General features: G+C 38.8%; 1 protein-coding gene across 1 annotated transcript; it reads right to left on the bottom strand.

Annotated features, from left to right (window-relative positions):
- Positions 1-16,981: 16,981 nt before the first annotated feature.
- PCDH20 (protocadherin 20) lies at positions 16,982-20,775 on the bottom strand. Its single transcript, XM_010215291.2, has 2 exons — positions 20,665-20,775; positions 16,982-19,717 (listed from the first exon to the last, which is right to left on the bottom strand). The coding sequence occupies exons 1-2, from the start codon at positions 20,773-20,775 to the stop codon at positions 17,018-17,020; spliced, it is 2,811 nt and encodes a 936-aa protein (XP_010213593.2). The 3' UTR covers positions 16,982-17,017.
- Between the last annotated feature and the right edge of the window lie 1,481 nt (positions 20,776-22,256).

The raw sequence follows: 22,256 nt of genomic DNA, 5'->3' as shown, positions 1-22,256 counted from the left end.
GACTAAATTTGATTATAAGAAATTGCATTCTTTTCAAAGCTGAAAATTGTTATATTTGGGGAAATTTTCCTTTCATACTTCATCTCTTTCAAAATTGAATATTATGCTAACTAAAAATCTCTATCTAGAGATTTTGACTATCCATATTACTCTAGGACTCCTGTCCTAAAAAACTATGTAGTCCTCTGATGCACTTTTAAACAGTTAGATAATGGGTTTGGATTTTAGATATTAATAGATAATATATAGAAACAAGAAAATGCCTGTTGAATTAAGTCATCCGTTAATGTTTTAGGCATTGTTCTGGTTCATGGAGACCAGATAAAATTAGATAATGACATTCAACATATATAAAATGGTAAGTAGAAAATTATCTGATACTTAGACAGTTAGAGTTTTGCTGCTGATGCTGCCTTTAATTATTGTTAATCAGGTCAAAACTTGTAGTTTCTTAAGTATAAGGTTCTATTTTTAATCTACTGAAAGGATGCATAAAGAAATGATGGCATAACCCAGATGATATACACAGCCTCTGGGTGAAGAATGTACTAATATCCAGAGCTTCAGGAGGTCAGGTCTATGAGCTACAATTTCAGGAGAGAAAAAAGAAAGAATGCTTTGTCATCCTATTAACTGAAAACTATATGTGTGTCTGTAAACTCTGTCCTTAAATATTTTTAAGAGCTTAGATATTCTGAGTTGCATCTGGTAAAACAGCATATCATACTGCTTTAGATCCAAATTAACTGCAGAAAATGAAAGATGAATTACAAAATAGATTACCTCTGATTTTAAGACTCTGTTTCATACATGCTTGACCTATCTTCTAGCCTGCAGACCTGCTATGTGAGGAAATGTGGACTAAAACTGCAGTAGACTTAAAACATTGCTATGTGGAATGTCTTTTATCCGAACTCCTCTGCTCACTCCCTGATCTAGAATTTTACAACGCACTGGAAAGCCAGGATTCACCAAAAACAGAAAAAAAAAATGTTTCAAGGTATTTGCTAAGCAGATTTTTTTGTTTGTTTGCTTTAACAATGTATGGTATTTATCTTTGGTCTACAAGAAGGATCTTCTCACTCAGATTTGGATCCTGAGTCATATGTACTCTTTGACCAACTTAATTAACTTATTTATTTATTTATCCAAAAGAGCCAGGTTGTGTTTGATCCCTCTTATTAATTAGTTTAGTTATTTTATTAGTTACTTGAAATGTGAGAGACTTGTTTCTGGTAAAACTCGCAAACTCGTGAACAAAGTGTTTTAGATATCATTCTACAAACTCTGTGGGGAAAGAGCTATCTTATAAACTCCCATGAATCTGTTACCTCTGTATGAAGCTGATAACTCCATATGCAATACCTAAATACTCAGTATTTAAGCAGTAACGTGGTTTATGAAGCTTTCTGGAAAATAAATTTTCGGTTTTGGTAGCTGAAGAGTATATAAGAGAGTGAAAGCCTTTAGTACATCTGTTTATCAGCTGAAGGATAAGTGTGAAGTACACTTCATCTGGTTAACCACTTCAAAGGGAAATTGGTGCAGAACTGAGTCACAGTCTGCCCCATTTTGAAGTGAATGACATGGTGCAGAACCTATGGGCAGACCCTCCGTGCTTCTATGCTTGTTTTTCTCTAGACACATATGGTTTACAATCCTTTCTGAAGAGCTCTTGCATACAGAACAATAACTGAACCTCTCCATGATATCTGCAGACAGACTGTGGGATTGCTTCCTCTTGCATTTTCAGTGTGTTGGATTTTCTCATTAGGCAGGATTTTTTTACCTGAGGTAAAGGCTGGTAATTACCGTGGAGGTTATTTACCTTTTAATTGCTCATTTCCTTTTATTCTTCTCTTAATCTTATCCTTTCCACTAATGCTTCCATTTTTTCTTCCTAAAAAAAAAAAAAAAAAAAAAAAAACCTTAAACCAGTAACAGAGTAACTACAAATGTATTGCTTTGTCTGCCCATCCACAAAGAAAGCATCTATTTTGATCCAAAAGGCATCAGCAAATTAGACACTTCTGCTGTCATCAAACAAAGGAACAGAGAAAGACAAGCAGAAAAAGAGCCTGATGGTTACTATTCTTCCCTAGGAGATGAGACACCTGAACTCTTTTTAATATTTAATAGTTTATTCGAAGCACAACAACAATAGAAGAGATTAAAAACATTCTGCTGCAGTAAATGTAATAAGAGTATTACAGTATTTCCTTTAGAAACGGGTTTAAATATCTTTTTGTAGAGAAGGGATGTGAATGTATTGTCTCCCACAGAGACAAAGAAGGAGAAGTAAATAGGAAAAGCAGAAAAGCAGAAAGTGGTAACAACTTTCTCTAATACTTCCTTGTGGTCTACTTTTTTTTGTTAAGAACTGAAAACTTAAATCTTACACGTGCTCTGAAATAACAACTACTGGGTTAGACTGTGTGAAAGGTTGCTTTTTAATTTTAAGTCAACCCAAATAATTTTATTTTAACATTTCTCTTGGCTTGGGTTTCAAACCTTCAAATCAAGCACATGCAGTTATCACCACAGCTTATAGAACTGAGTCACTTTTGGCTCCTAAGTGTATCCTTTCTATTTCTCTCTGATTTTGTCCTTATATGATCCTTAATCACATGAATTTTCTTCTGGAAAACCAAGTCTTTGTATACAGTGTCTTTTGAATCAAGCATGTTTACTGAAACAGTCTGACTGTGTTCAGCAACTTAACTCTCTTCTTGGAGAACATAACACAAATGATAAGTAGAGTGAGTAGAAACCCTTCTCAAACCAATATATCATTTAATTTTCAGAGATAACATAGCTTAAATTTATATAGAAACAGGCTATTAGAAACCTGTTAGAAATCTAGGAAAGTTCTTGTTTTTACATATCCTGCATCCTCCAGTCCCATCCACCAAGCACACCCAAGCAACTCTCTGATAACTGCATTCTTTCAGAATAAAAGTGTATCTATTCTATCAAATAAATATTAATTTAATATATAAATATCAATTGTATATATGCAATCATACTTAACTGATTTATGGTGTGATGGCCTGTTTTTGGGAGGGGTTGGATTTGATTTCCTTTGTTTTCTTTTGTTTTCCAACAGGTCATTTCTAGCTAAGCTGAGATAATAATACACTGAACAAGCCTAAATTCTGGCTAATTTCTAGAATATCTAGAAATCTGATGTCCTTCGCAGAACTGTACTTCAAAAACAGAACATGAATTTTCCATCTGAGAATGCTTAATGCCTTTTTTCCTTGGGTTATCGCCTTGTCTACCAGGAAAATTGAAGCCCCCCTGATAACCTACAATACATAGCAAAACAAATTGCCTGTTACAGAGAGAAATAGAGAGAGTGGCACTAACTGACATGAAAATAATTAAAAGCTGAATTGCTACAATGATCTTATTAAATATTAAAAGTCACTGTTATAATAACCTAATAATAAGAATAAAAAAGACTTCATTATGTTTAATGTCAATTCAAAGCAGTGATTTATCTCCGATGGGTGATACGAGGTGAATAGGAGTAGGATTTTATTATATAACTACAGTCATTTATTTCATTTGAAACTCTAAGGAATTATAAAAATATTCCAGGGCAGCTAAAGGGACAGTGATGAGGCCAGTACAAAACCACTGCCAACAGTGTTTTAGGAAGTCTCTCAGGAGGAGTAGCTGGATGTTAGACCTGTCACTTCTGAGCAGTTACTTCAAAGCAGACCAGGTCACAGCTATGTAGTGCATTTTAAGTTTCTATATGTAACATTCTCCTTTACTGCAGTCATCTGCCCACTAATTGCTGAGTATTAAGATCCCACTGAACTGCTCAGTGCTATCAGATGTCCAATTACATGCAGCTAGGTAGAAATTTATTTTGTCCCCATCCAGCCTCTGTCACCACCTCTCAAATACACCAAGCCTGAGAAAGATGACCCCTGTACAGAAGAGAGTCCTCTGCAAGACAGGCGAGGATCCCTGCTTCTCCTTCTCTGTACAAGGTCCTCAATGGTCACTGTTTTAAATTTCAGAGAGTGATTTGTCTCGACCTAACGAAGGGATGAAATCAAGTGGTGAAGCTCTATGGAAAAAAGTAATGAAAACATTGCTCAGTAGTGGAGGCTCAGAGGTACAAGAGGCAGGACTTTCACAGAGACAGAACCTAATGCTCAAATGAGAGCCAAAAAGCATGTTTCTAACAGAGGAATTGTGCAATCCTATTTTCAAATGCATCACACATATATTCATGCATGCACACCTTCACATGCAAAAACATTAATATTCACTACCCCCCCTGTGCTTGTATTTTTACTGGATAATTGCTGTAGGAAGACACGAGAGAAATTGCTTTACTTAAAAAAGGGGATTTTGATAAAGCACAAGATGATATTGATACACATACATTAGGTTTAATTCTTTAGAAGCAGTTCTATGTTTGGAGATTGATTAAAGACAAAGCTTATTTACATGTTTAAAACAAACCACATTGTTGATTTATTTTCTAAGTCTTCCCAAGGGAGCACTCAGTGAAGCTGCATCTGCTTCAGTATTGATCTTTTATCTTGGTCCTATGCTATTTGGTTATAATAATCTGTTTCCCAAGTTTGCCTCATGTCAATGAGTGGACTAATATGTCAGTGGAGAACAATTTATTTTCACTGGATTGAGAATCTTTTTATTTGCTTTTATTTAAGTATCCAGTGACTACAGCGATAGGAAAATGTTTAGCTAATCAATATGTCAATAATTGAAAGTTTGGTAAATAGTGTTCTATAGAAAAAAAAATCTGGCCTTGTGGCAGAGATGAACATAGGGTTTCTTGGGATTGCTATAGTTTAAGGCTTATAATAAATAAATTACTAGAAAATAGCAATCAAACTTTAGAATTCCTTATTATTTTCACACTGTTCTTTATTTCAGTGCTGGATTCTTTTGGTTTCTTCACTTAAACACATTTAAACACATAGGAAAAGGAAGCGAGAAGTGGTGAACACAAGCTAATTATAAAATGAATCTCTAGCAGAGAGAGTTCTAGAAGGTTTAACAGCGGATCGCTACATTTGCTTTGTCTTGTGTTCACTCTATATTGTAATCTAACATATTTATTCCAGGAAGTCTTTTGTAGACCTCAGTGTATTAGGACTGACTGAAGACTACCTTTTGGTAATACAGATTTGATCTGCAGATACCAGAATGTCTCCATCTAATGAAGTAGGTCTTTCTTTCTGGCACTCTTGCTAGAATAAAATCAGTGTTGAATTCAGCACTTGTTTGCAATATAATTGGTTTATTCTTTTCTTTCTTTTAAATTAACTGGATCTCCATTTCTCTCATTAATCCATTTTCTTATATAATTTCATTTTCAAAGGATCGTAGCTCTTTTTGCAGCCTCTCAGTTTTTTCAATGACCTCCAAAAGGTAGCAAAAAAGCTGAGCACAGTGTTCCAGTACTGTTATGACTAATGCCATGTACAAATGTTTTCTATTTTCTATTTTTCTATTCCTATTTTATTCTTCTCTTTATAGATTAAAGAAAAAGGAATTTTGGTTATTTTGCTTTTTTTTTGAGTTGAATTGCTTATGGATTATTGTTTTTAAATCTTGAGAACTGCTGCTAGTCAGGAGCCATGCAATTTGAATATTGCAGTATGGGACGCACAACTTTCGTTTTCATTTTATTAGCTGTGAGTGGAGTTAGCAAACCAAGTCATATGGTAACTTGGATTCATCTGACCAGATATAGACAAAAGACAGGTTGGTTTGAACTAATTCTTAATTTAAAATGAAAAAGAAAAGGAAGAACAAAAGGAAGAAGAAAAAAAAAAGATTGCTCTGAGTATAGTTCATCTTCTAATACAGAATCATAAAATAGGTCAGATATATTGATTTGGACCTGTCAAATATCTATTTCGTTATACTCACTGTTATACTCAATGTGAAAAGCAACATAAGGTGCACACTAGGCTGTAATATTACTGTATTTTGCTTATTACTTACCTTTCCTCCAGTTCTTATATTACGTGATGCAATAATTATTTTCATTCCAATTTCTCGAATGCTGAATAAACTTAAAAAATTATCTGCAAAACCTCTTTAAAAACTTTTATTAAAAGTCATTTTCCCACTGAGTACATTTTTTCCTCTGATATCTGTCATAAGCAGTATTAATTCCTTTAATTTCAGAAATTATTGAAATTACTTTTATTGAAATCTCATAGTGCTTATTACTTCTGAAAAAGTATATAATCTAGTTCAGCATCATTTATCTTGCAACAGTCTGACTGTTACTTCTTGAACCTAAAAAAACTTGTAACTTAATCAAATAATTAACTCAGATTTTTTTCACAAGATCAGTTTTCCACAGAATCATTTTTACTGGCATTCATTGTTATATATATAATTATTCTTGAATACATTATTGTCTCAGTCCCAAATCAGGGTCCCCTTATTTTGTCTAGGTTTTATAGTTTATCAGACTTATAAGTATTTGGGTCATCCCATTTAACCTTATTAAATAATGACATTACATCAGTAGTTTTATAATCACCCTGGGATTTAAGGTAATCAACACTACTAGACTAGAAAAATGTTCCTCTCTGATATATATTGTTCATCTTTCTGTTTGGCTGTTCAGGTATGGGAAAATATATTTTAATCTTCATGCAATTTTTGTCTTTCCTGCCCACTCATTGCCAGATTCTGAGAAGTCCTTTCTCTGCTGCAGTCCAGATATGTCATTCTTTTAGAGAGCAGCACTGGTTCAAAATCCCAAAATGCAGAGTTTGTATGTAACAGATGCTGATACAGAGGAGAAAGACACAATCCAAAATCTAGAGGAATGGAGAAACAGCTTCTTCTCTGCTAGTTTTGTGCATCTATGCCTGAAAAATACAATTTTCAGATTATCGTGTTTAACAAATTTGAGCTAAGTCATTGGAAAATTAGGTGTCTAAACTCATTTTAGTGGCTAACTTCTTTTAGCACCTATTTTTTTAAGCAAATTGTGTCTTACTGAACCTAGAGATTTTCTGCAATAACTTTGTTGGTTTAATTCATGTCCTACTGCAGTTTTATTCACCATCAAATACTAATAGTCATGACTTTAATTCTTACAGAAGTCTCTATTCTCACCTAGCTACATGTCTCAACTCTGCCTGTGTTAACTCTCCCATCTGTTAATTTCATTCCTCCTGAGAGTTTCAGTTCTTAAGCATATGTCAGATGTTTCACTACAGTTCATTTTTGTCTTTTGATCTTCAGCTATATTTATTACTTGGAAGTGGTCAGAAACCCTGGCTGGCAAAGGATGACAGCATGCATCAAAGAATAACTTTTTGAGAAGTCAAAAGTGGGCAAGCCCATCAAGGTAGAACAAGGCAGAACATCTGGAATTCGTGTGACCTTCACTCAGAGGAATAAGTACTGTTCCTATGAGTTAGATCCAAAAAAGTTTATCATAAAAAAAAGATTTTTGTGTATCATAGTTTGTAGTTTTGTAGTTTGAACTGACTTCCTACAGTTCCAACACTCATCCGCCTCATGAGTTTTGGCACCTTGTCTTTTGGCACTTATTTGGCACCTTGTCTCTATTGATCCTCTTTAAAAAAAAAATCTTACTTTTTAGCAATACATTCATTTTTAAAGGGAAGGGAAGGAAGAGTGATGATTAATTTTCCGTTATCTGCTTCCATTAAAATTCTTTGAATCTGCTAGAGCTCATATGAAGTGACCAAACCCCTTAGCACTGTCTAAAATACTCATTTTTAATTAGTTTATTCTAGACCATTATCTGAAAATATTTAATGAGAATTTCATGTCTTGCAATGATAGATTTCACATATCAGATTGTTTGATTCTTTTTCACCCCAGTGAAAACTTTTCAGAAGTACCCTCCATTCAAGACAATTGTTTCTAAATAATCTTTACCTTCAAGGTAAAAGGAATCTCATGATTTTGCCTATGACTTTCTGGTATTTGTTGAAAAGATAATGATGCTGTAAGTTGTGTTCCAGCTATTTGACCCTTGAAACAATTCAAAATCTTACTGGGAGCATGTGTGCTGTTATTATGCTATTATTATTTATTTTCACTTCTTCTACTTCTCTGGATGTTATCTCATATTTTTTTTTTCTCACATTTTTTACCATGTATACAACTGTTTTTTTTTTCTATTGAAGGGCTACATAACCAGCATACTGCAATCTGTCACCAGCAGACTGGTGAGGATAGAGTAGGAAGGAGATTCCTCTCATTGTCTCATTTTCATATTTACAAATATTTCTGTCAAATGCAGGTCTCCCAATCACTTCATAGAAACTTGCAACTTCATTTATTTGCCAAGTTATGAAAATTAAAGTAAAATAAGCAAACAAACAAACAAAAACCCCAAAAGCTTGCATGCAGAGAACGCCTTGTCTCAAAGCATATAGAGCTTTTGTGCTCCAAGATGTTCCATAGAGTTTTTTTTTTTTTTTTCATTCATCATTATTTGGAAATGGGAATAAGATACCTGTCTCTTAGAGTATGTAGCCCAGATTTGCTCTGTTTAACTTGATCCATTTCACCTGAGGTATCTGTATGAAGGGCCTTCTTCAATTCATTTTTAGGTAAAATAAGAGCAATATAGCTATCTGTATTCTGAATAATGCAGTGGAGATATCTTGATTGGAGAAGGACTTAGGGATATCTTATTTAAATAGATATCCAAAGTTCAAGCTAGAAGCATCTAAGATGGGAATAACTTGTCAAAGACATTTCTAGCTGTTATCAAAAGTTATTACTCGTCCTTTAGCTGTTTTTCATTTCATTAAATTTCAAGATAAATTTTAAATGTATATGTGAAAAAATGAAATATGCTATTATGGAAATCACACTGAGAGAAAATCCTTGAAAGCTTTATAATTCTCTTATGCTATGTCATGGATGATAATAATAGACAAGAAGTATTACTTCTTAATAATATAATCTTTTATTTTTATTTTCTCTAAAAAAGACAAAAATATGGACTGGGGATTTTGTTTCAATATTTTGTAAGTTAGTAAGTAAGTGTTTTTCTTTAATCTGTTTGACCTTTGATCAGGATCCATTGAATAGAGAGTGAAAGATTTCCTTTCACTATCAATGCTAATGGGAAATGATATTTAGGATCAATAAAAATAGTTTGACCCTTCAGCCACTTCAGTTTTTATCTCTTCAGAGCAGCAGTAATTGGAGACTGGCCATATTGGTTTCTGTGCATGAAACTATAGGGTGACTTGAAAAAATCTTTTAAAGATACTAGATGTAAGGTCTTGGTGCAAGATGAGGCTACTCACCTCCTAGAAAGGAGGGCAGCAAAGTCTCTAAGGATGTCCTGAGTACATCCAACTGAAGGCACTGATTTTTTTCACTTGTATCTGAATGTGGTGAAAAAAAAATCATTGAGAATTCTAACACATTGCTTATATTTTGATGAACTTTAAAGAATGAATTATATTTCAAAACCTTTCTTTTTCACGTGTGTTTACTTATTATTTTGCTTTTCAGATATCCATATACGTAGCATTTATTTGCATAATACTACACATATATTTTCCTGAAAATTCAACCCAAATTCAAAGAAAATCCAGTTAAGACGAGCTTTTTACAATGTTTTTAAGATGAAGTTATGCCACTGAATAGAAGTTATGCTGCTGAACAGAGATAAACAAAAACATGAGACAATTGTATAGCCTTTGGTTTTTATCTTATGAATTATGAAGAGAAAAACAAAAGCAAAAGAAAACAAAGCATATAGATGACCTCAAGGTAGATCCACAAAGCCATGTATTTGAATAGAAAGCATCTACAATATCTACAGTATGTTAACATAGTGGTTTATCAGAACCCTCTTTTTGCTACTGTGATGAAATGTTTATTCTATTTATAAATATGGAGAGGAAGGTTATCTTAAAATTATGTATTTTAGCAAAATGAACACAGAAGCATGTCTGGTATTTGTGTATTGCTGGAAAAAAAAAAAAAAAAAAAAAAATTAACAGCGTTCATTTTTCCGGGGGAAACATTATGTCGCAATATCAGCTTTTATTTTGGCTGACAAAATACAAATATTTCTAGTAAGATTTTTTGTCAAGAGTTAGCAAACACGATTGTACCCAACTTAATAATACTGTGGAAAATCACCATGAAAAGAGAGTACTGTTATCATAACACAACAGACCTTTTAGAGATACTCTACTGAGGGCTTTATTTCTCTGTACAACTTTAACCTGCTGACAATGAGAGTCAGCATTTGATGTATCTTGTATCAGTACTTTGTGTCAGGAAGTCCTGACGCTCTGTGAAAGGCTCTTCTACTTATAGGTTAAGAAAAGGGATCAGATACTACAGAAAGGGGACTATTAACACTCCTGATAACACTCAGAAACTCCAGTAGATCCAGAACAATTCTTTATTTTCATTTTGACCATATATTTTTGTTTCTCACATACATTGTTTTTAAAGTCTCTTTCATTTTGAATGCATTTGATTATATTTGCTATGTTCTGCTCCTCTCTACTTCAGTGTTTCCTGAAGTGAAAAATCATCCTCAAAAGCAGTTCTACTTTTTAATCTGACTGTTAATCAGACCCTTTATACGTATTTTCTTCAGAAAAGGAAGACTTAGGCAGAGGAAGACCAACTTCTACAGCACAACTCTGTCATGAGACTGCAATTTTAATGGAACTACAGTTTTAACAATAATAAAAAAAAGAAAATAATTTGTGTGTTTATAAATCTTGAAGTATGAGGAGACAAATACAAGTGAAAAGGGCCTGTGAAATAGTAGTTTTTCAGTTTCAAGTGCCCTTTTTATGCCAGAAGCTGCTGTTGGTGAGAAGAACCCAGCACGAGACGAGGTTCGATAACCAAAAAGCTTGGCTGATGCTGGCCAAGTCACTTACTTTCAGCATATCTCTGTCTGATCATCCTGGGTTTGGCATCTGCTTCGTGGTAAGCTGTGACACAGATGCTGCCTTACCAATGGCTAAGGTAGAGCTGGTAGCTAATTAGCTCCCAAATAGTTCTCTGCTTAGCTAATCCTTTGCTTTAGAAGTAATTCTGATTTTTTCACCTGCCCTGAATGATTGTGTAAAGAAAAGCATATAAAGAGTGTAGGAGCAGAGGTTCAAGGCCAGAGGTCCCCCCATGCTGAAGGCACGACTGTCTAGTAGTTGCACATACATGTATAACCTCTCTTCACAAAGATTTTAAAATCTGAGTCTTAAACACAACCTGAGTTTTAAATATAGTAACTCAGATTCCAAAGTAAGAGAGTGTCCTTACAAGGAGATGCCTTTAGCATTGTACTTAAATAACATGGTTGAGAACTTGCTCTGGGAGTTAACAGAATTTAGGCTTCAGAGCTTATTAGTTAGGTATGATAATTCAAACTTCTATGCCCCCCCTCCCTTTTTTTTTTGATTCTGATGATAAGTTCAGATTCAGTTCAAAATTAAGGCATTTAAATTTAAATGTCTTCGTATGATCTTGGTTTCAAGTTCGCATTGTAGTCAGTCAAGCTTTACTCAGAGGAACTGAGATGGTGATACAGTTGATATACAACTACGAGTGGTATATTCTCACATCTTTCCATAGGTTTTCCATGTCATTTTAGGTGTTATGGTTTGCTCTACACTTGTGTCCAGCACCCTTGTAGGACACAAGTCTTCCTGGCAGCCCTGAGCAGATTCCTGGGATGCCCAAAGGCATTGCAGATACATCTGATATTTATGTTCAGGGCAGCTGAATCCTGCCCTGAGCACTTGCTTTAAATCAAGAGGAATCATTTTCTATTTCTGTTGACGATCTTGACAAGACTTCCATAGACTATAAAGGAAGCTTAGGCTCTTAGGTCAGATCTGACTCCTATCTGTGCTCTGTAGATGCCTCAGTATTGATGTGTTAATCTGAAGCTGAACCCCAACAAAGACTCATAGAAGTTGGCTGAACATAGATGTCTAGTGAAACACCTTAAGATTTCCAAAGCATCCGCACTGGGCTGGAAGATATCTGTTTTATGGAAAAGCAGTACTCTTTCCAGCTATCAGCTGGAGACAGGATGGGATATCTTAACATATCTCACATAGTACTAGATGTCTACACATGGCTAGAAGAATCAAGCTGTCACTGTGCTTGCTCCTATTTTGTCTAAAGAGGTGAGAATACTCAGTTGCTATGAAGATTCATATTTAGTCAGAAGTTTGAAAATGGAAAATACAATAGAAGGATAGAAGAGTGAATTCACCTTGCTAGGTTCCAGAGAAGAGAGTAGCATAATATCCAACTTGAACCCTAGAATGCAGTCATCTATATTTGAACACAGCTTAAATGATACTGTATGATGCAATCCAGCTAAGTACTTTTTACTTAGCAGCAGCCCTAGGTAGCAACATGAAAACCTGCAAGTCAAATACTAAGCTTTTATATGTTTCTTCAGGCAATGGAATATGACTGAATGCATCATAAATGATGCCACATTTCTACATTCAGAATGATGTTTTCTTAACACCTGTTTGTAGTAGACCAGTTTGTCTCTGGAAATATTTAGGAGAGGTGATTTTGTCTTCAAAATTCATTTTTTTCATGAAGCTGGAAAGAAAATCTAGCAGAAAACACTGAAATATCCAGCATAGGATATGCAGTCTATTGATATGTGCTGACAAAAAATCCAATCTTTTTCTCATCTGCAATGTGAGAAAACAGGCTATTTAACATTTTGTTTGCCTGAGAGCCAGAATCTCTGATTCCTTCCATACCACCACGCAGGTGGCAGTTTATCTTCATATCTGCTGGGCCACACTGGTACAGAGAATGAAAAAGAAATAGCAACTCTGCCTGCATAGTATTTTTACACATGCTGTAATGCATAGAATTGTAAATTATGGTATGTTACAAATCAGTTGAAACTTCGTAACTCTGAATGACCTGTTAGGAGCTAATAAGCTAGGAGTCTTCAAATGACTCCCTCGGAACATTTCCCACTCTATTAAATTACAGTATAAAGCTCATATCTGCAATTTTTACTTCTCAGGGAAAGTATTACTCACAAAAAAAAAGTACAAGACCATTCTTTATGAGATGTGAAAAAGCTGGGCATTATTATTTCCATTTAAAATTGCACTAAATAGCTTCTTTAAAATTAAATTATTTTGGTAAGGGAGGTCAACGTGTTCAGCTACTCAAGCTCCAGCTTCTCAGCTCTGTTTAAAGCCAAGTTTTCTACTTCAGCTAAGTCGCAATTAACTATTTTGCTTTGCTTTTCCTTGTAAGTACTTGAGGATGTAGGAATGCTCGTGGAAACTAATGGCTACAAGACAAGAAGCTGATGCCAAGCACAAAGCAGAAAAGGTAGCAGCCAGAGAGCCAGAGCACAAGTTATGTTGCATAGCTCTGATAATACATCAGCATCATGAAAAGAAACATCCTACACATTCAGCTTCTGATTTCTTTAAGGTAGAGGCACTATTTATCTCCACCTATGTCGAACTACAAGACATTTTTGTGATGAAGGCCACTGCTCAGTGAGGATTCATTAATCTGAACTGGGAGGTAAAATTCAAGTTTTGGTTTATGCTATTCTTTTGTTTATTTTAATAAGATTTTCTCAAAATAGCAGTTGGGACACAAAACACAGATATCCCCAGTGGAGAACCAGGGTTTTGTCATTGTTTTCAGTGAGGCCGTGTTTTGCTGCAACACTTCAGCCTGTCTTCCAACATCCTACTAAGATAGTGGGAGGTTTTTTACAATGCCTTCAGTGGACTCAGTGTGTAAGTCCACATTTGAACCTTAGTAGTGAAAAAAAGACCCGAGAGATCTTAAGATTAATTACTTTTTGAGCTTTTGAGAGTTCAGTTCTTTCTGTTCTCATCCTTTATTGATATGCTGCCAGGTGTTTGCTTAATTTTGTATCAAAATAACAAGTTCAAAGAGGGTCCTGCACCTTAAAAAGTGAAAAAAAAAAAAAAAAAAACACGGAAAAAGAGAGTGAGATGATTTTCTCTGTCCACTGCCACTGGGATCACAGCCCATTTTTTATCCTTTATTTTTTGATTTGTTAATTCTCATGAAAATGTGTTTGCATTGCAAGTTTGTGAGGTTTTTGGCAACACAAAGTTTAGGGCAATCTCATTTTTTTATGAGACTGAACAAAGAACACCCACTCACGCTAAGATTGTTCAATGGATATTGTAAATGAATGGGACACTTATTTTTGTGCCAGCCCAACCACCAATGTTGACAAGATTTGCATGCATTTTGGCAAGTGCACTGCCACAAGGTGGTAATGAAATAGGCCTTTTATATTTGAGTCTAATTTACTTTACTTATATTCTTTAAAAATGTTTTTTCACATGAAAAAGATTTCTGTAAAGGATATTTGGGGAACAGCAAGGTCATAGAAATGTTTGCTATGTAGCTGGTATAAAGCATTTTACATCCGAAAGAGTACGAATGTTCTTCTGGAGCAGAAATTTCCATGTGCTATGAATTTCAGGTATCTGATTATTTTATCACTTTTAGGATTAATACTGCAGTCTTAAATAACATGCTCATTACTTTTGACAACTACATGTTTTATAGGTAAAACACAAAATGTGTTTTTTTTTTTTGTGGTTGTTGTTTTATAGCAAGCCACTAAGCATGTTTTGCCATCTTCAGTGACATTATCTACCTAAAGTCTGCTCACAGGAAGATAAAAATGTGCTCTGCTGCTATGAGCTATTATTCAGGGCAAAGTCCTTTTCACAGGTAGTGGTGCTTGGAAGGCTGAATGGATGATTTCAAACTGATTACCTCAGAATGCGTGGAAAATTGCAAGTGAAATGCAGCCTGAGCTGTACTTTGATTTTAACAGGCTAGTACCAGTGTATCTTATTATGGAATGTGTTTGTAGAAAGCCAAACAGAAAAACAAATAAATAAATAAATAGATAGATAAATAAATCCTAGAACTGCACTTTTAAACTCAGTTTGTTTAATCAAACAGGTGCAAGCCAAGCCTGAACAAAAATACCTGTTTGGTTTCCTACGAAAAGTCACTGCAGGATCAGGGGGAGCAGGTTTATGTTTTTACTGTATTTCTTAAAGTGCCTTTGGTTTTCTCCTGCTTACATCATCTTGAAAAGATATTGGGCTGCTAATTCAAATAAAAAACAAAGAAAAGAATCCTATCTGTCCTTTAGCTACTTGTCTCTTCACTGAAGAAAAACATGCCGAGGAGCTGGCTTCTCCACCGTGTCAACACAGTGTATCTGTAATAGAGAAGCCAGGTCCAAAGAATTTGTCATTTTCCTTCAGAGATAATACACAATGTCTCTTTGTCACAAATGAATTCATAGTTTAATAATACAAAAGTAAATGAGAAAAGGTGATTAACCACAAGCCTTTGACAGGCTGAATTCATTTTTTTCATGAAACAGCTATCAAACTGTGCACAAGCAAAAAATATTTTAAGCTGGAAAAAATAACAACAGTGTATGTTAATAGCGTATTAATTTGGGAAGTATTATGAGCTACCAGATAAAATAGCCAGCACCCATGCAGTAGCAAAATATGTATTTCTTACAACTAAAAATTATTTATCTTAATAATTCAAATACTAGCAGAAAGTGAGTTATTACGAAAATATATAGCTTTAATTTGCAGACATATAAACACTTTTGGTACATTACAGACATATGATGCCAGAAATCAAAATAGTCATTTTTAAGCATAACACTATTTCATCTTGTTTATACAGAGAAATTTGATGTAATCATCATACAAAAGATAGTTCTCAGCTCTTACAATGAAGTGAAAGTGATACATCACTGATAAACCTGCTGCTTTGTTGCAGAGGATACAGCAAAGAATAAATTATCAGGAAAATATGCCACCAGTTTTACAAGTTAGATTCTGGATCTAATCCAAAATCAAAGCCAATGAAAAGAGCTAGGAATCGTAGCCAAAAGACAGAAATAAGATCTTTCACATGAAATACCAATCCAGAAAGGAGCAATAGTCAGTACAAACTAAGTCCTATAATTCCTTATAATATGATTTTTGTTTTCATCTGGCAGATCAGATTCAGAAGTATCACATGAAAAATCTATTACACAATCAAACTGATGGACTACTACTGACAGATTGCTCAAAGTACAAAAAATATAACCACTTCTGTGACAACTAAAGATTTAGCCATTCCCTTGCTTCCTTGCATCTGGCCATGTTTATGAGGATGAGCATGGGGTTTTTTCTATATTTTCTGAATGAAATATTAAATGTAATTTTCCATAAAAATGACCAGTGGACTGCTGGAGCAAATGATAATGCGGGTGAAATCTGGAGCAAATGAAAAATGGTATGTCAAAGCAGTTCAAATTCTTATTACATTATCTCGCATTCTTGCTCACTAGGAATTGCACTTCTTGTTAATGCCTTTTCTATCCTACTGTATAAGCTTTACTTGTGAGGTAATAAACATTCTGTTTTTCTTACTAGTGCATTTTAATGTCCTTATTCATTTACTTGTACATAACACCGGGACAGACGCTTCTTTTTCTGTGTGTGTGTGTGTAAATGTCTGTATACCAATGTATATTTTTAATTAAAACAAATATATTTAAAATATACTCTGTGTTTATCTCATGGACTGTACCTCAACCAGTTCCAAGCTCAGGAGCAGCTGATGCCCTCTTGTGGTTAAGACTTTTCAAACTTGAGTGTAAAGAATTGTCTTACCTTCCCTTTTTTTATAATGATCACTGTCCTGATCGATTTATGGAGGCTGCGAATGATGTCCACGTTTTAAAGACAAGGTGCTAGCTGTTAGTACTAAGGTTTCATAAAAAAGCTGTACACTGAATTTGAATTTAAAAAACTGTAAACAGCTATTTACAATTATAATATTATAAGTTATAAATTAGTGGTCCTTCACTGCAACCTCTGCCAACATAACCCACGGCAAGGCATTTCAGATCTGTTAGACATCAGCTTGGGTTATCCACAAGGAAACATCAAATATTAGAAATCTCCATTGGTTTCTTTTCCAGCATGTGCAAGCTAATTCTTCCATTTAATGGGATTTGTACTTCCAAGTTTTCGTCTGTTCTGTGACGCTTTTTCCCCTTCCTGAGGCAGATGTAAATGCCCATCCCAGTTACTAAGGTGATTGAACCCAAGCTTATGATTGACAGAGCTACTAAGGTAGGCATGCAGGATGCTGACTCCACTTTTTTATGCGCGGGCTCTATGGATATTTGCGGTTGTTTTTCTTCTATATTGATATCTGGCTCCTTTCTTAACAAACTTTCGATGTAGCTCTCATTGCTAACAGTGTCGTTGACAAAGAGGTTCACCATGACGGTGGAATGGAGGGGTTCTGGGTAACCGTGATCACTAACTTTGACAAGCAACCGATAGAGGCCATAGTCGTTTCGCATCAGTGACTCTTCCAAGGTGATATTGCCAGTTTTGGGGTCAATTCGAAATGACTCTGGGCGAGGGCCTCTTCTCCCTATGATGCTGTAGGCTATCACTGCATTCATGCCAGTGTCCTTGTCAACAGCATAGACCTCAGTGATGGGAGAACCAGGAAGAGTAGAAGGAAGTACCAACAAATACGACATATTAGATTGAGGAAACAAGACCAGAGGGGGGTTGTCATTTATGTCCAGAAGAAGGATTGTTATTTTTGCAGTAGAGGACAGGGCAGGATCACCACCATCAACTGCCTCAATCCACAGAACATAGGAGCTTTGCTGCTCCCTGTCGAGGGAAACTTTTGCTCTCAAAACCCCTTTGCCAGTATCTATGACAAAAATATCACTTCCATTCACAACTGAAAGGGCAACCCATCCATTCTGCCCTGCGTCAGCATCTGTGACACTGATAACTCCAATTTCACCAAATCCCGGGAAGTTTTCAGGTACAAAAAAGCTGAAATCCTTGTTGATAAATCTTGGACTATTGTCATTTTTATCCAATACAGTAATGGCAACAGTTGCTATTGATTCTCTTGGAGGATATCCAGAATCAATTGCTTTGACAGTATATCTGTATTTCTCTTTTTCTTCTCTGTCCAATTGTGTAGAAACTGTAAGAACTCCTGTGGTTTTATCTAAAGAAAAATAGGAAGGGGCATCAGGCCCTAAAAAATAGGACACTTCTCCTCTTTCTCCACTGTCAGCATCTGTAGCATGCAATTTGGTCAAGAAAGCATTGGGAACATTGTTCTCCTCAATGGATAATTCTATCAGCTGTTGAGAGAAAACTGGTGAGTTGTCATTGTCGTCCAGAACCTGTACTTTGATTATTTTGTTGACATGAAACCCTTCCGAGTTCCACGCAACTACTGAGATTTCATAGAGTTGCTGAGTCTCATAGTCCAAAGGCTTTGTGGTCTCCAGTAAGTACTCATTGTTGTATGGCTTGTACGGTGACAGTCTGAAAGGCCCATCACCATCCAAATAGCAATTCACTTTATATTTTTCATCAGGGTCTTTGATGGTAAAAAATGCTATTGGTGTGTTGATAGGCTCCAGTTCCTTTAAGTACACCACTCCCTCCACTTCATTAGCTATGAAACGGGGGACAACTTCAGGTGGCCGCATCATGACTTTGATGATGGTCACTAGCACTGTGATCACCGCAGGGATGCAACCAGGGCCGTTGCCCAGGATGATCAGCCTGTGGAGCCTTGGTGAGTCCCCATCAACCTTACTGGAGAGTGTGATAACTCCTGTGCTTTCATCCAGACGGAACAAGTCTCTGGATGCCTGGGAGACCTTCTGGCTGTAGGAATAGGTGATCTGGGCATTGGATCCAAGGTCCATGTCTGTTGCGTGCACAGTGGCCACATGTGTCCCGAGGGTGGAATTCCCATAAACAGTAACATTGAGCTGAGAGTCGTTGAACTGGGGGCAGTTGTCATTGATGTCGCTGATGCCAATGGTGAGCGTGGCACTGCCCACAAGTGGAGGAGTCCCCCCATCCTCAGCAACAATAACCGTGACGTACTCCTCCCTGACCTCCCTGTCCAGAGCCCCCATGACAATCAAGTAGGGGGTCCTCTCCCCACTCTCATTCTCCTCCACATCTAGGGTGAAGACACCATAGTTATCCCGCAGGCGGTAGGTCTGGACCCCATTGGTGCCCATGTCGGGGTCGAAGGCAGGATGCTCAATGGCCAGGCGGGTGTTCACTGGTGCATTCTCGGGCACGGAGAGGTGGATGTGGGGCACAGGGAAGCGTGGCGCGTTGTCATTGACATCCCGGATCGCGATCTTCACCTTCACCAGGCGGAAGTACTCCTGTGGCAGTACCAGCACGTCCAGCAGCAGCAGGCATGACTCAGGCGAGGGTGACGAGGAGGAAGAGGCAGCGGCTGCTCCCCCGATGATGGTGGCCTCACTGCTCTCCACACACAGAGCTTCCCGGTCAATCTCCAAGGCTGAGGTGTGCAGCTCGCCAGAGCGGTTGTCCAGCCGCACGTACTGGTCCCCCAGGCCCCGGGAGGCCAGCGTGAAGGACAGCGGAGGCTGCAGGGCCAAGGGGTGCTGCCCGTCAGCCGTGGGCAGCCGCAGATCACGGGCCAGGCTGCCGATGAGCACCCCGGCTGGCAGCCCCTCGTTGAGGCTGTAGAAGAGCTCGGTGGCACGGCTGTAGCTGGCGAAGCAGTTGAAAGGTCCCACGAAGAGCAGGAAGAGGATCAAGTGCTGAGGGGAGAGCGGGCGGAGGCAGCGTTAGGGTAGGAGAGCAGAGCAAGGTGGCAGCCACCCCTACCCACTGCCTCCCCCACAGCACCCGCCACCCGGAGCTGCTCTTTCTATCACCCCATGGATGTCCCTTTTCGTTCCCCCTTCCCTAGTGGAGTGGGTTCTCCCAGACCGTTGTCATCTGCACCCTCCAGGAAGCACCAGCAGCCTCCCCACAGCGCATGGCCCCAGAGCACTGCCAGGGACTGCCCAGGGACACCTCGCCTGCTCTCCCCAGCAGTGACATGTCACCCGCCCTCTCCTCCCATCTCGAACTCCCCCAGCCCGCCCCACTCCTCCCCTTAGGCATCCCGCCCCCACCAGCTTCCCCCCAAAACATGGGCTGCTCCCTTCCCTTTCCACAGATGCATCTGTGAAACGCGTCCCCTACGTCTCCCCCGTCCCTCCGCTGTCCCCGCGGCCACACGCCTCTGCCCCCCCGCCAGCAAGCGGTAACTGCAGCGCGGTGGCCACGGTGGTGGCCCTCGCTGCGGCCCCGCGGGACCCGAACACCATCTCCTGCCCCACGGCTCCGCGCCTGCCGAAAACACGGGTTCAGTGGAGGGGCCGCGGGACCCGTCCGCACTGCGCGCCCGCGGAAACGGGCACCCCCAAGTTCCTTCCTCCCTCGCTGCCCCCCTCCTTTTTTTTTTTTTTTTTCCTTTTGACCCCCCCACTTCTTCCCTCTTTTTCTCGCGGGTCTCGCCACAAGCAGCGCCGGCAAAGCAACAACTAAAACTTTTCACGGCCGCTCCGATCTGCGGGGATCGGAGCTGAGAGAGAAAGCGAGAGAGAGGAAAAAACCACGTATGGATAGATGTGTATGCGTATATCTCTCTATAGGGGGGTGCTAATTTTGCTGCTCCCCCCGAAGTGCCCCCCGCGCCCGCGCCGTGCGCAGCCCTTACCTGGCGGCCGCGGCGGGCGCCACTGCTGCCCGGCGGGGGCCCCATGTCGGGCCGCGGGCTGCGCGCGAGCCGCCCGCCCGCGCCGCGCCGCTCCGAGCCGCGCCAGCCCATGGCCCCGCGCCGCCGCCGCGCAGCGCCGCGCCGAGCCGCGCCGAGCCGAGCCGCGCCGAGGGGGAGTGTCCTGGGCGGTGCGGACGGGCTCGGCGCGGCGCGGGGGGGCCGCGGCTGCTGCTGCCGGGCTCGGCTGCGAGCGGCGGCGCCGCGGGCGCGGGGCGCGCACGGCCGCGCGGCCGGGCAGCGGGGCGCGCGGGGAGGAGGGACCCCCCATGTGGGAATTGCGGGGGCGTATGGATAAAAACAAATTATAAATAAATACATAAATATACACATATTGTAAAAATATACATATACATATGAATGTGAGTACGTATTGTTGCCCTTCTTCCACTGCCCGTGGCCCGGAACCTGCAAAAGACCAATCTCTGTCTCAGTTGTTTGGCCCTGGTGGGCAGCTGGTGGTTAAACGATCTGCAGGGAATGTTTAGAGCAGCGCGTGACTACTTGGCTGGAGGAAGGTGCGCATCCTGACAAATTCGAGTGGCAAATGGGGGTTTCCTGATGCATGAGAAGATGAAGGTCTGTTGTGGGAGAGGGTTTTGTGCTTGCATTTTGGATTCTCCAGTCTCTGTGGCCTAGACCATAAGAGTGCCGTTGAACACATGGAATTATCAGCACCTGAATAACTTCACATAGGGCAAGTCCAGCTGTATATTTCATTAGCATCATGGACCAAGCTCCTTAACCCCATCACTAGCTGCCAAAAGGATATCTAGCCCGTCCAGTGTTCCTTATACTAGCTCTCGACAAGATTTCTAAACGAGCTTAAGATGCCTGCCTTTAGTCTTAAAATGTTCAACGGTCCAAAATTGGGACTACTGCTGAGCGTTCTAGGATTGGACTCTGACAGATCACTGCATTTGTCAAACATAGTGAAACTGCCCTTCACAAGGTTGACGTTTATGCAAGAGATTGGGCTGTCTTAATCACAGAGGATTTGAGGACCGTCCTTAACTTTTCCACTCTCCTTTGCAAGTACAGTGTAGAGGCATTTGATCTCAGTTTGATCTCAGCTTGGTTGCTAAAACATACAGAACAGCAAAAATTATATCTGAAAAAAAAAAAAAAAGTATTCAGAAACTCAGTCTAAAAACAGCCCTAAATCCAAACCCTCTGAATGTCTTTCAAAAGCAAATCATATTGGAAAAAATACGGATTCTTCTCTTGGGATGCCACTGGACATTGTGAGGATGAGCATAAGCGGAATAGTGCAGAAGTGAACAGAAGAGGAAAAAAAATCCAACCCTGACTTCCTCCATGGCCCAGAACAAATTACAATGTCTCATATGCTGCATCCACGACATACAAAGAGTACAGAGTAGTTTATGTCAATTAGAGCTTTGCCACATTCCTACTCAGGTTAATGGCAGAAGAATCAAGCTTTATTTTCTTCCACAGATCCCTTCAACGCATACTTTCCATTTTAATATCCATTTCATTCTAAAAATGACATTAGCACAGTAATCATATATGAC

The sequence above is a fragment of the Tinamus guttatus genome, unplaced genomic scaffold (assembly GCF_059628265.1).
Source record: "Tinamus guttatus ecotype Peru unplaced genomic scaffold, ASM5962826v1 Tinamus_guttatus_pri_ptg000381l, whole genome shotgun sequence".
Taxonomy (NCBI): Eukaryota; Metazoa; Chordata; class Aves; order Tinamiformes; family Tinamidae; genus Tinamus; species Tinamus guttatus.
This window is presented reverse-complemented; position numbering and strand designations above follow the sequence as displayed.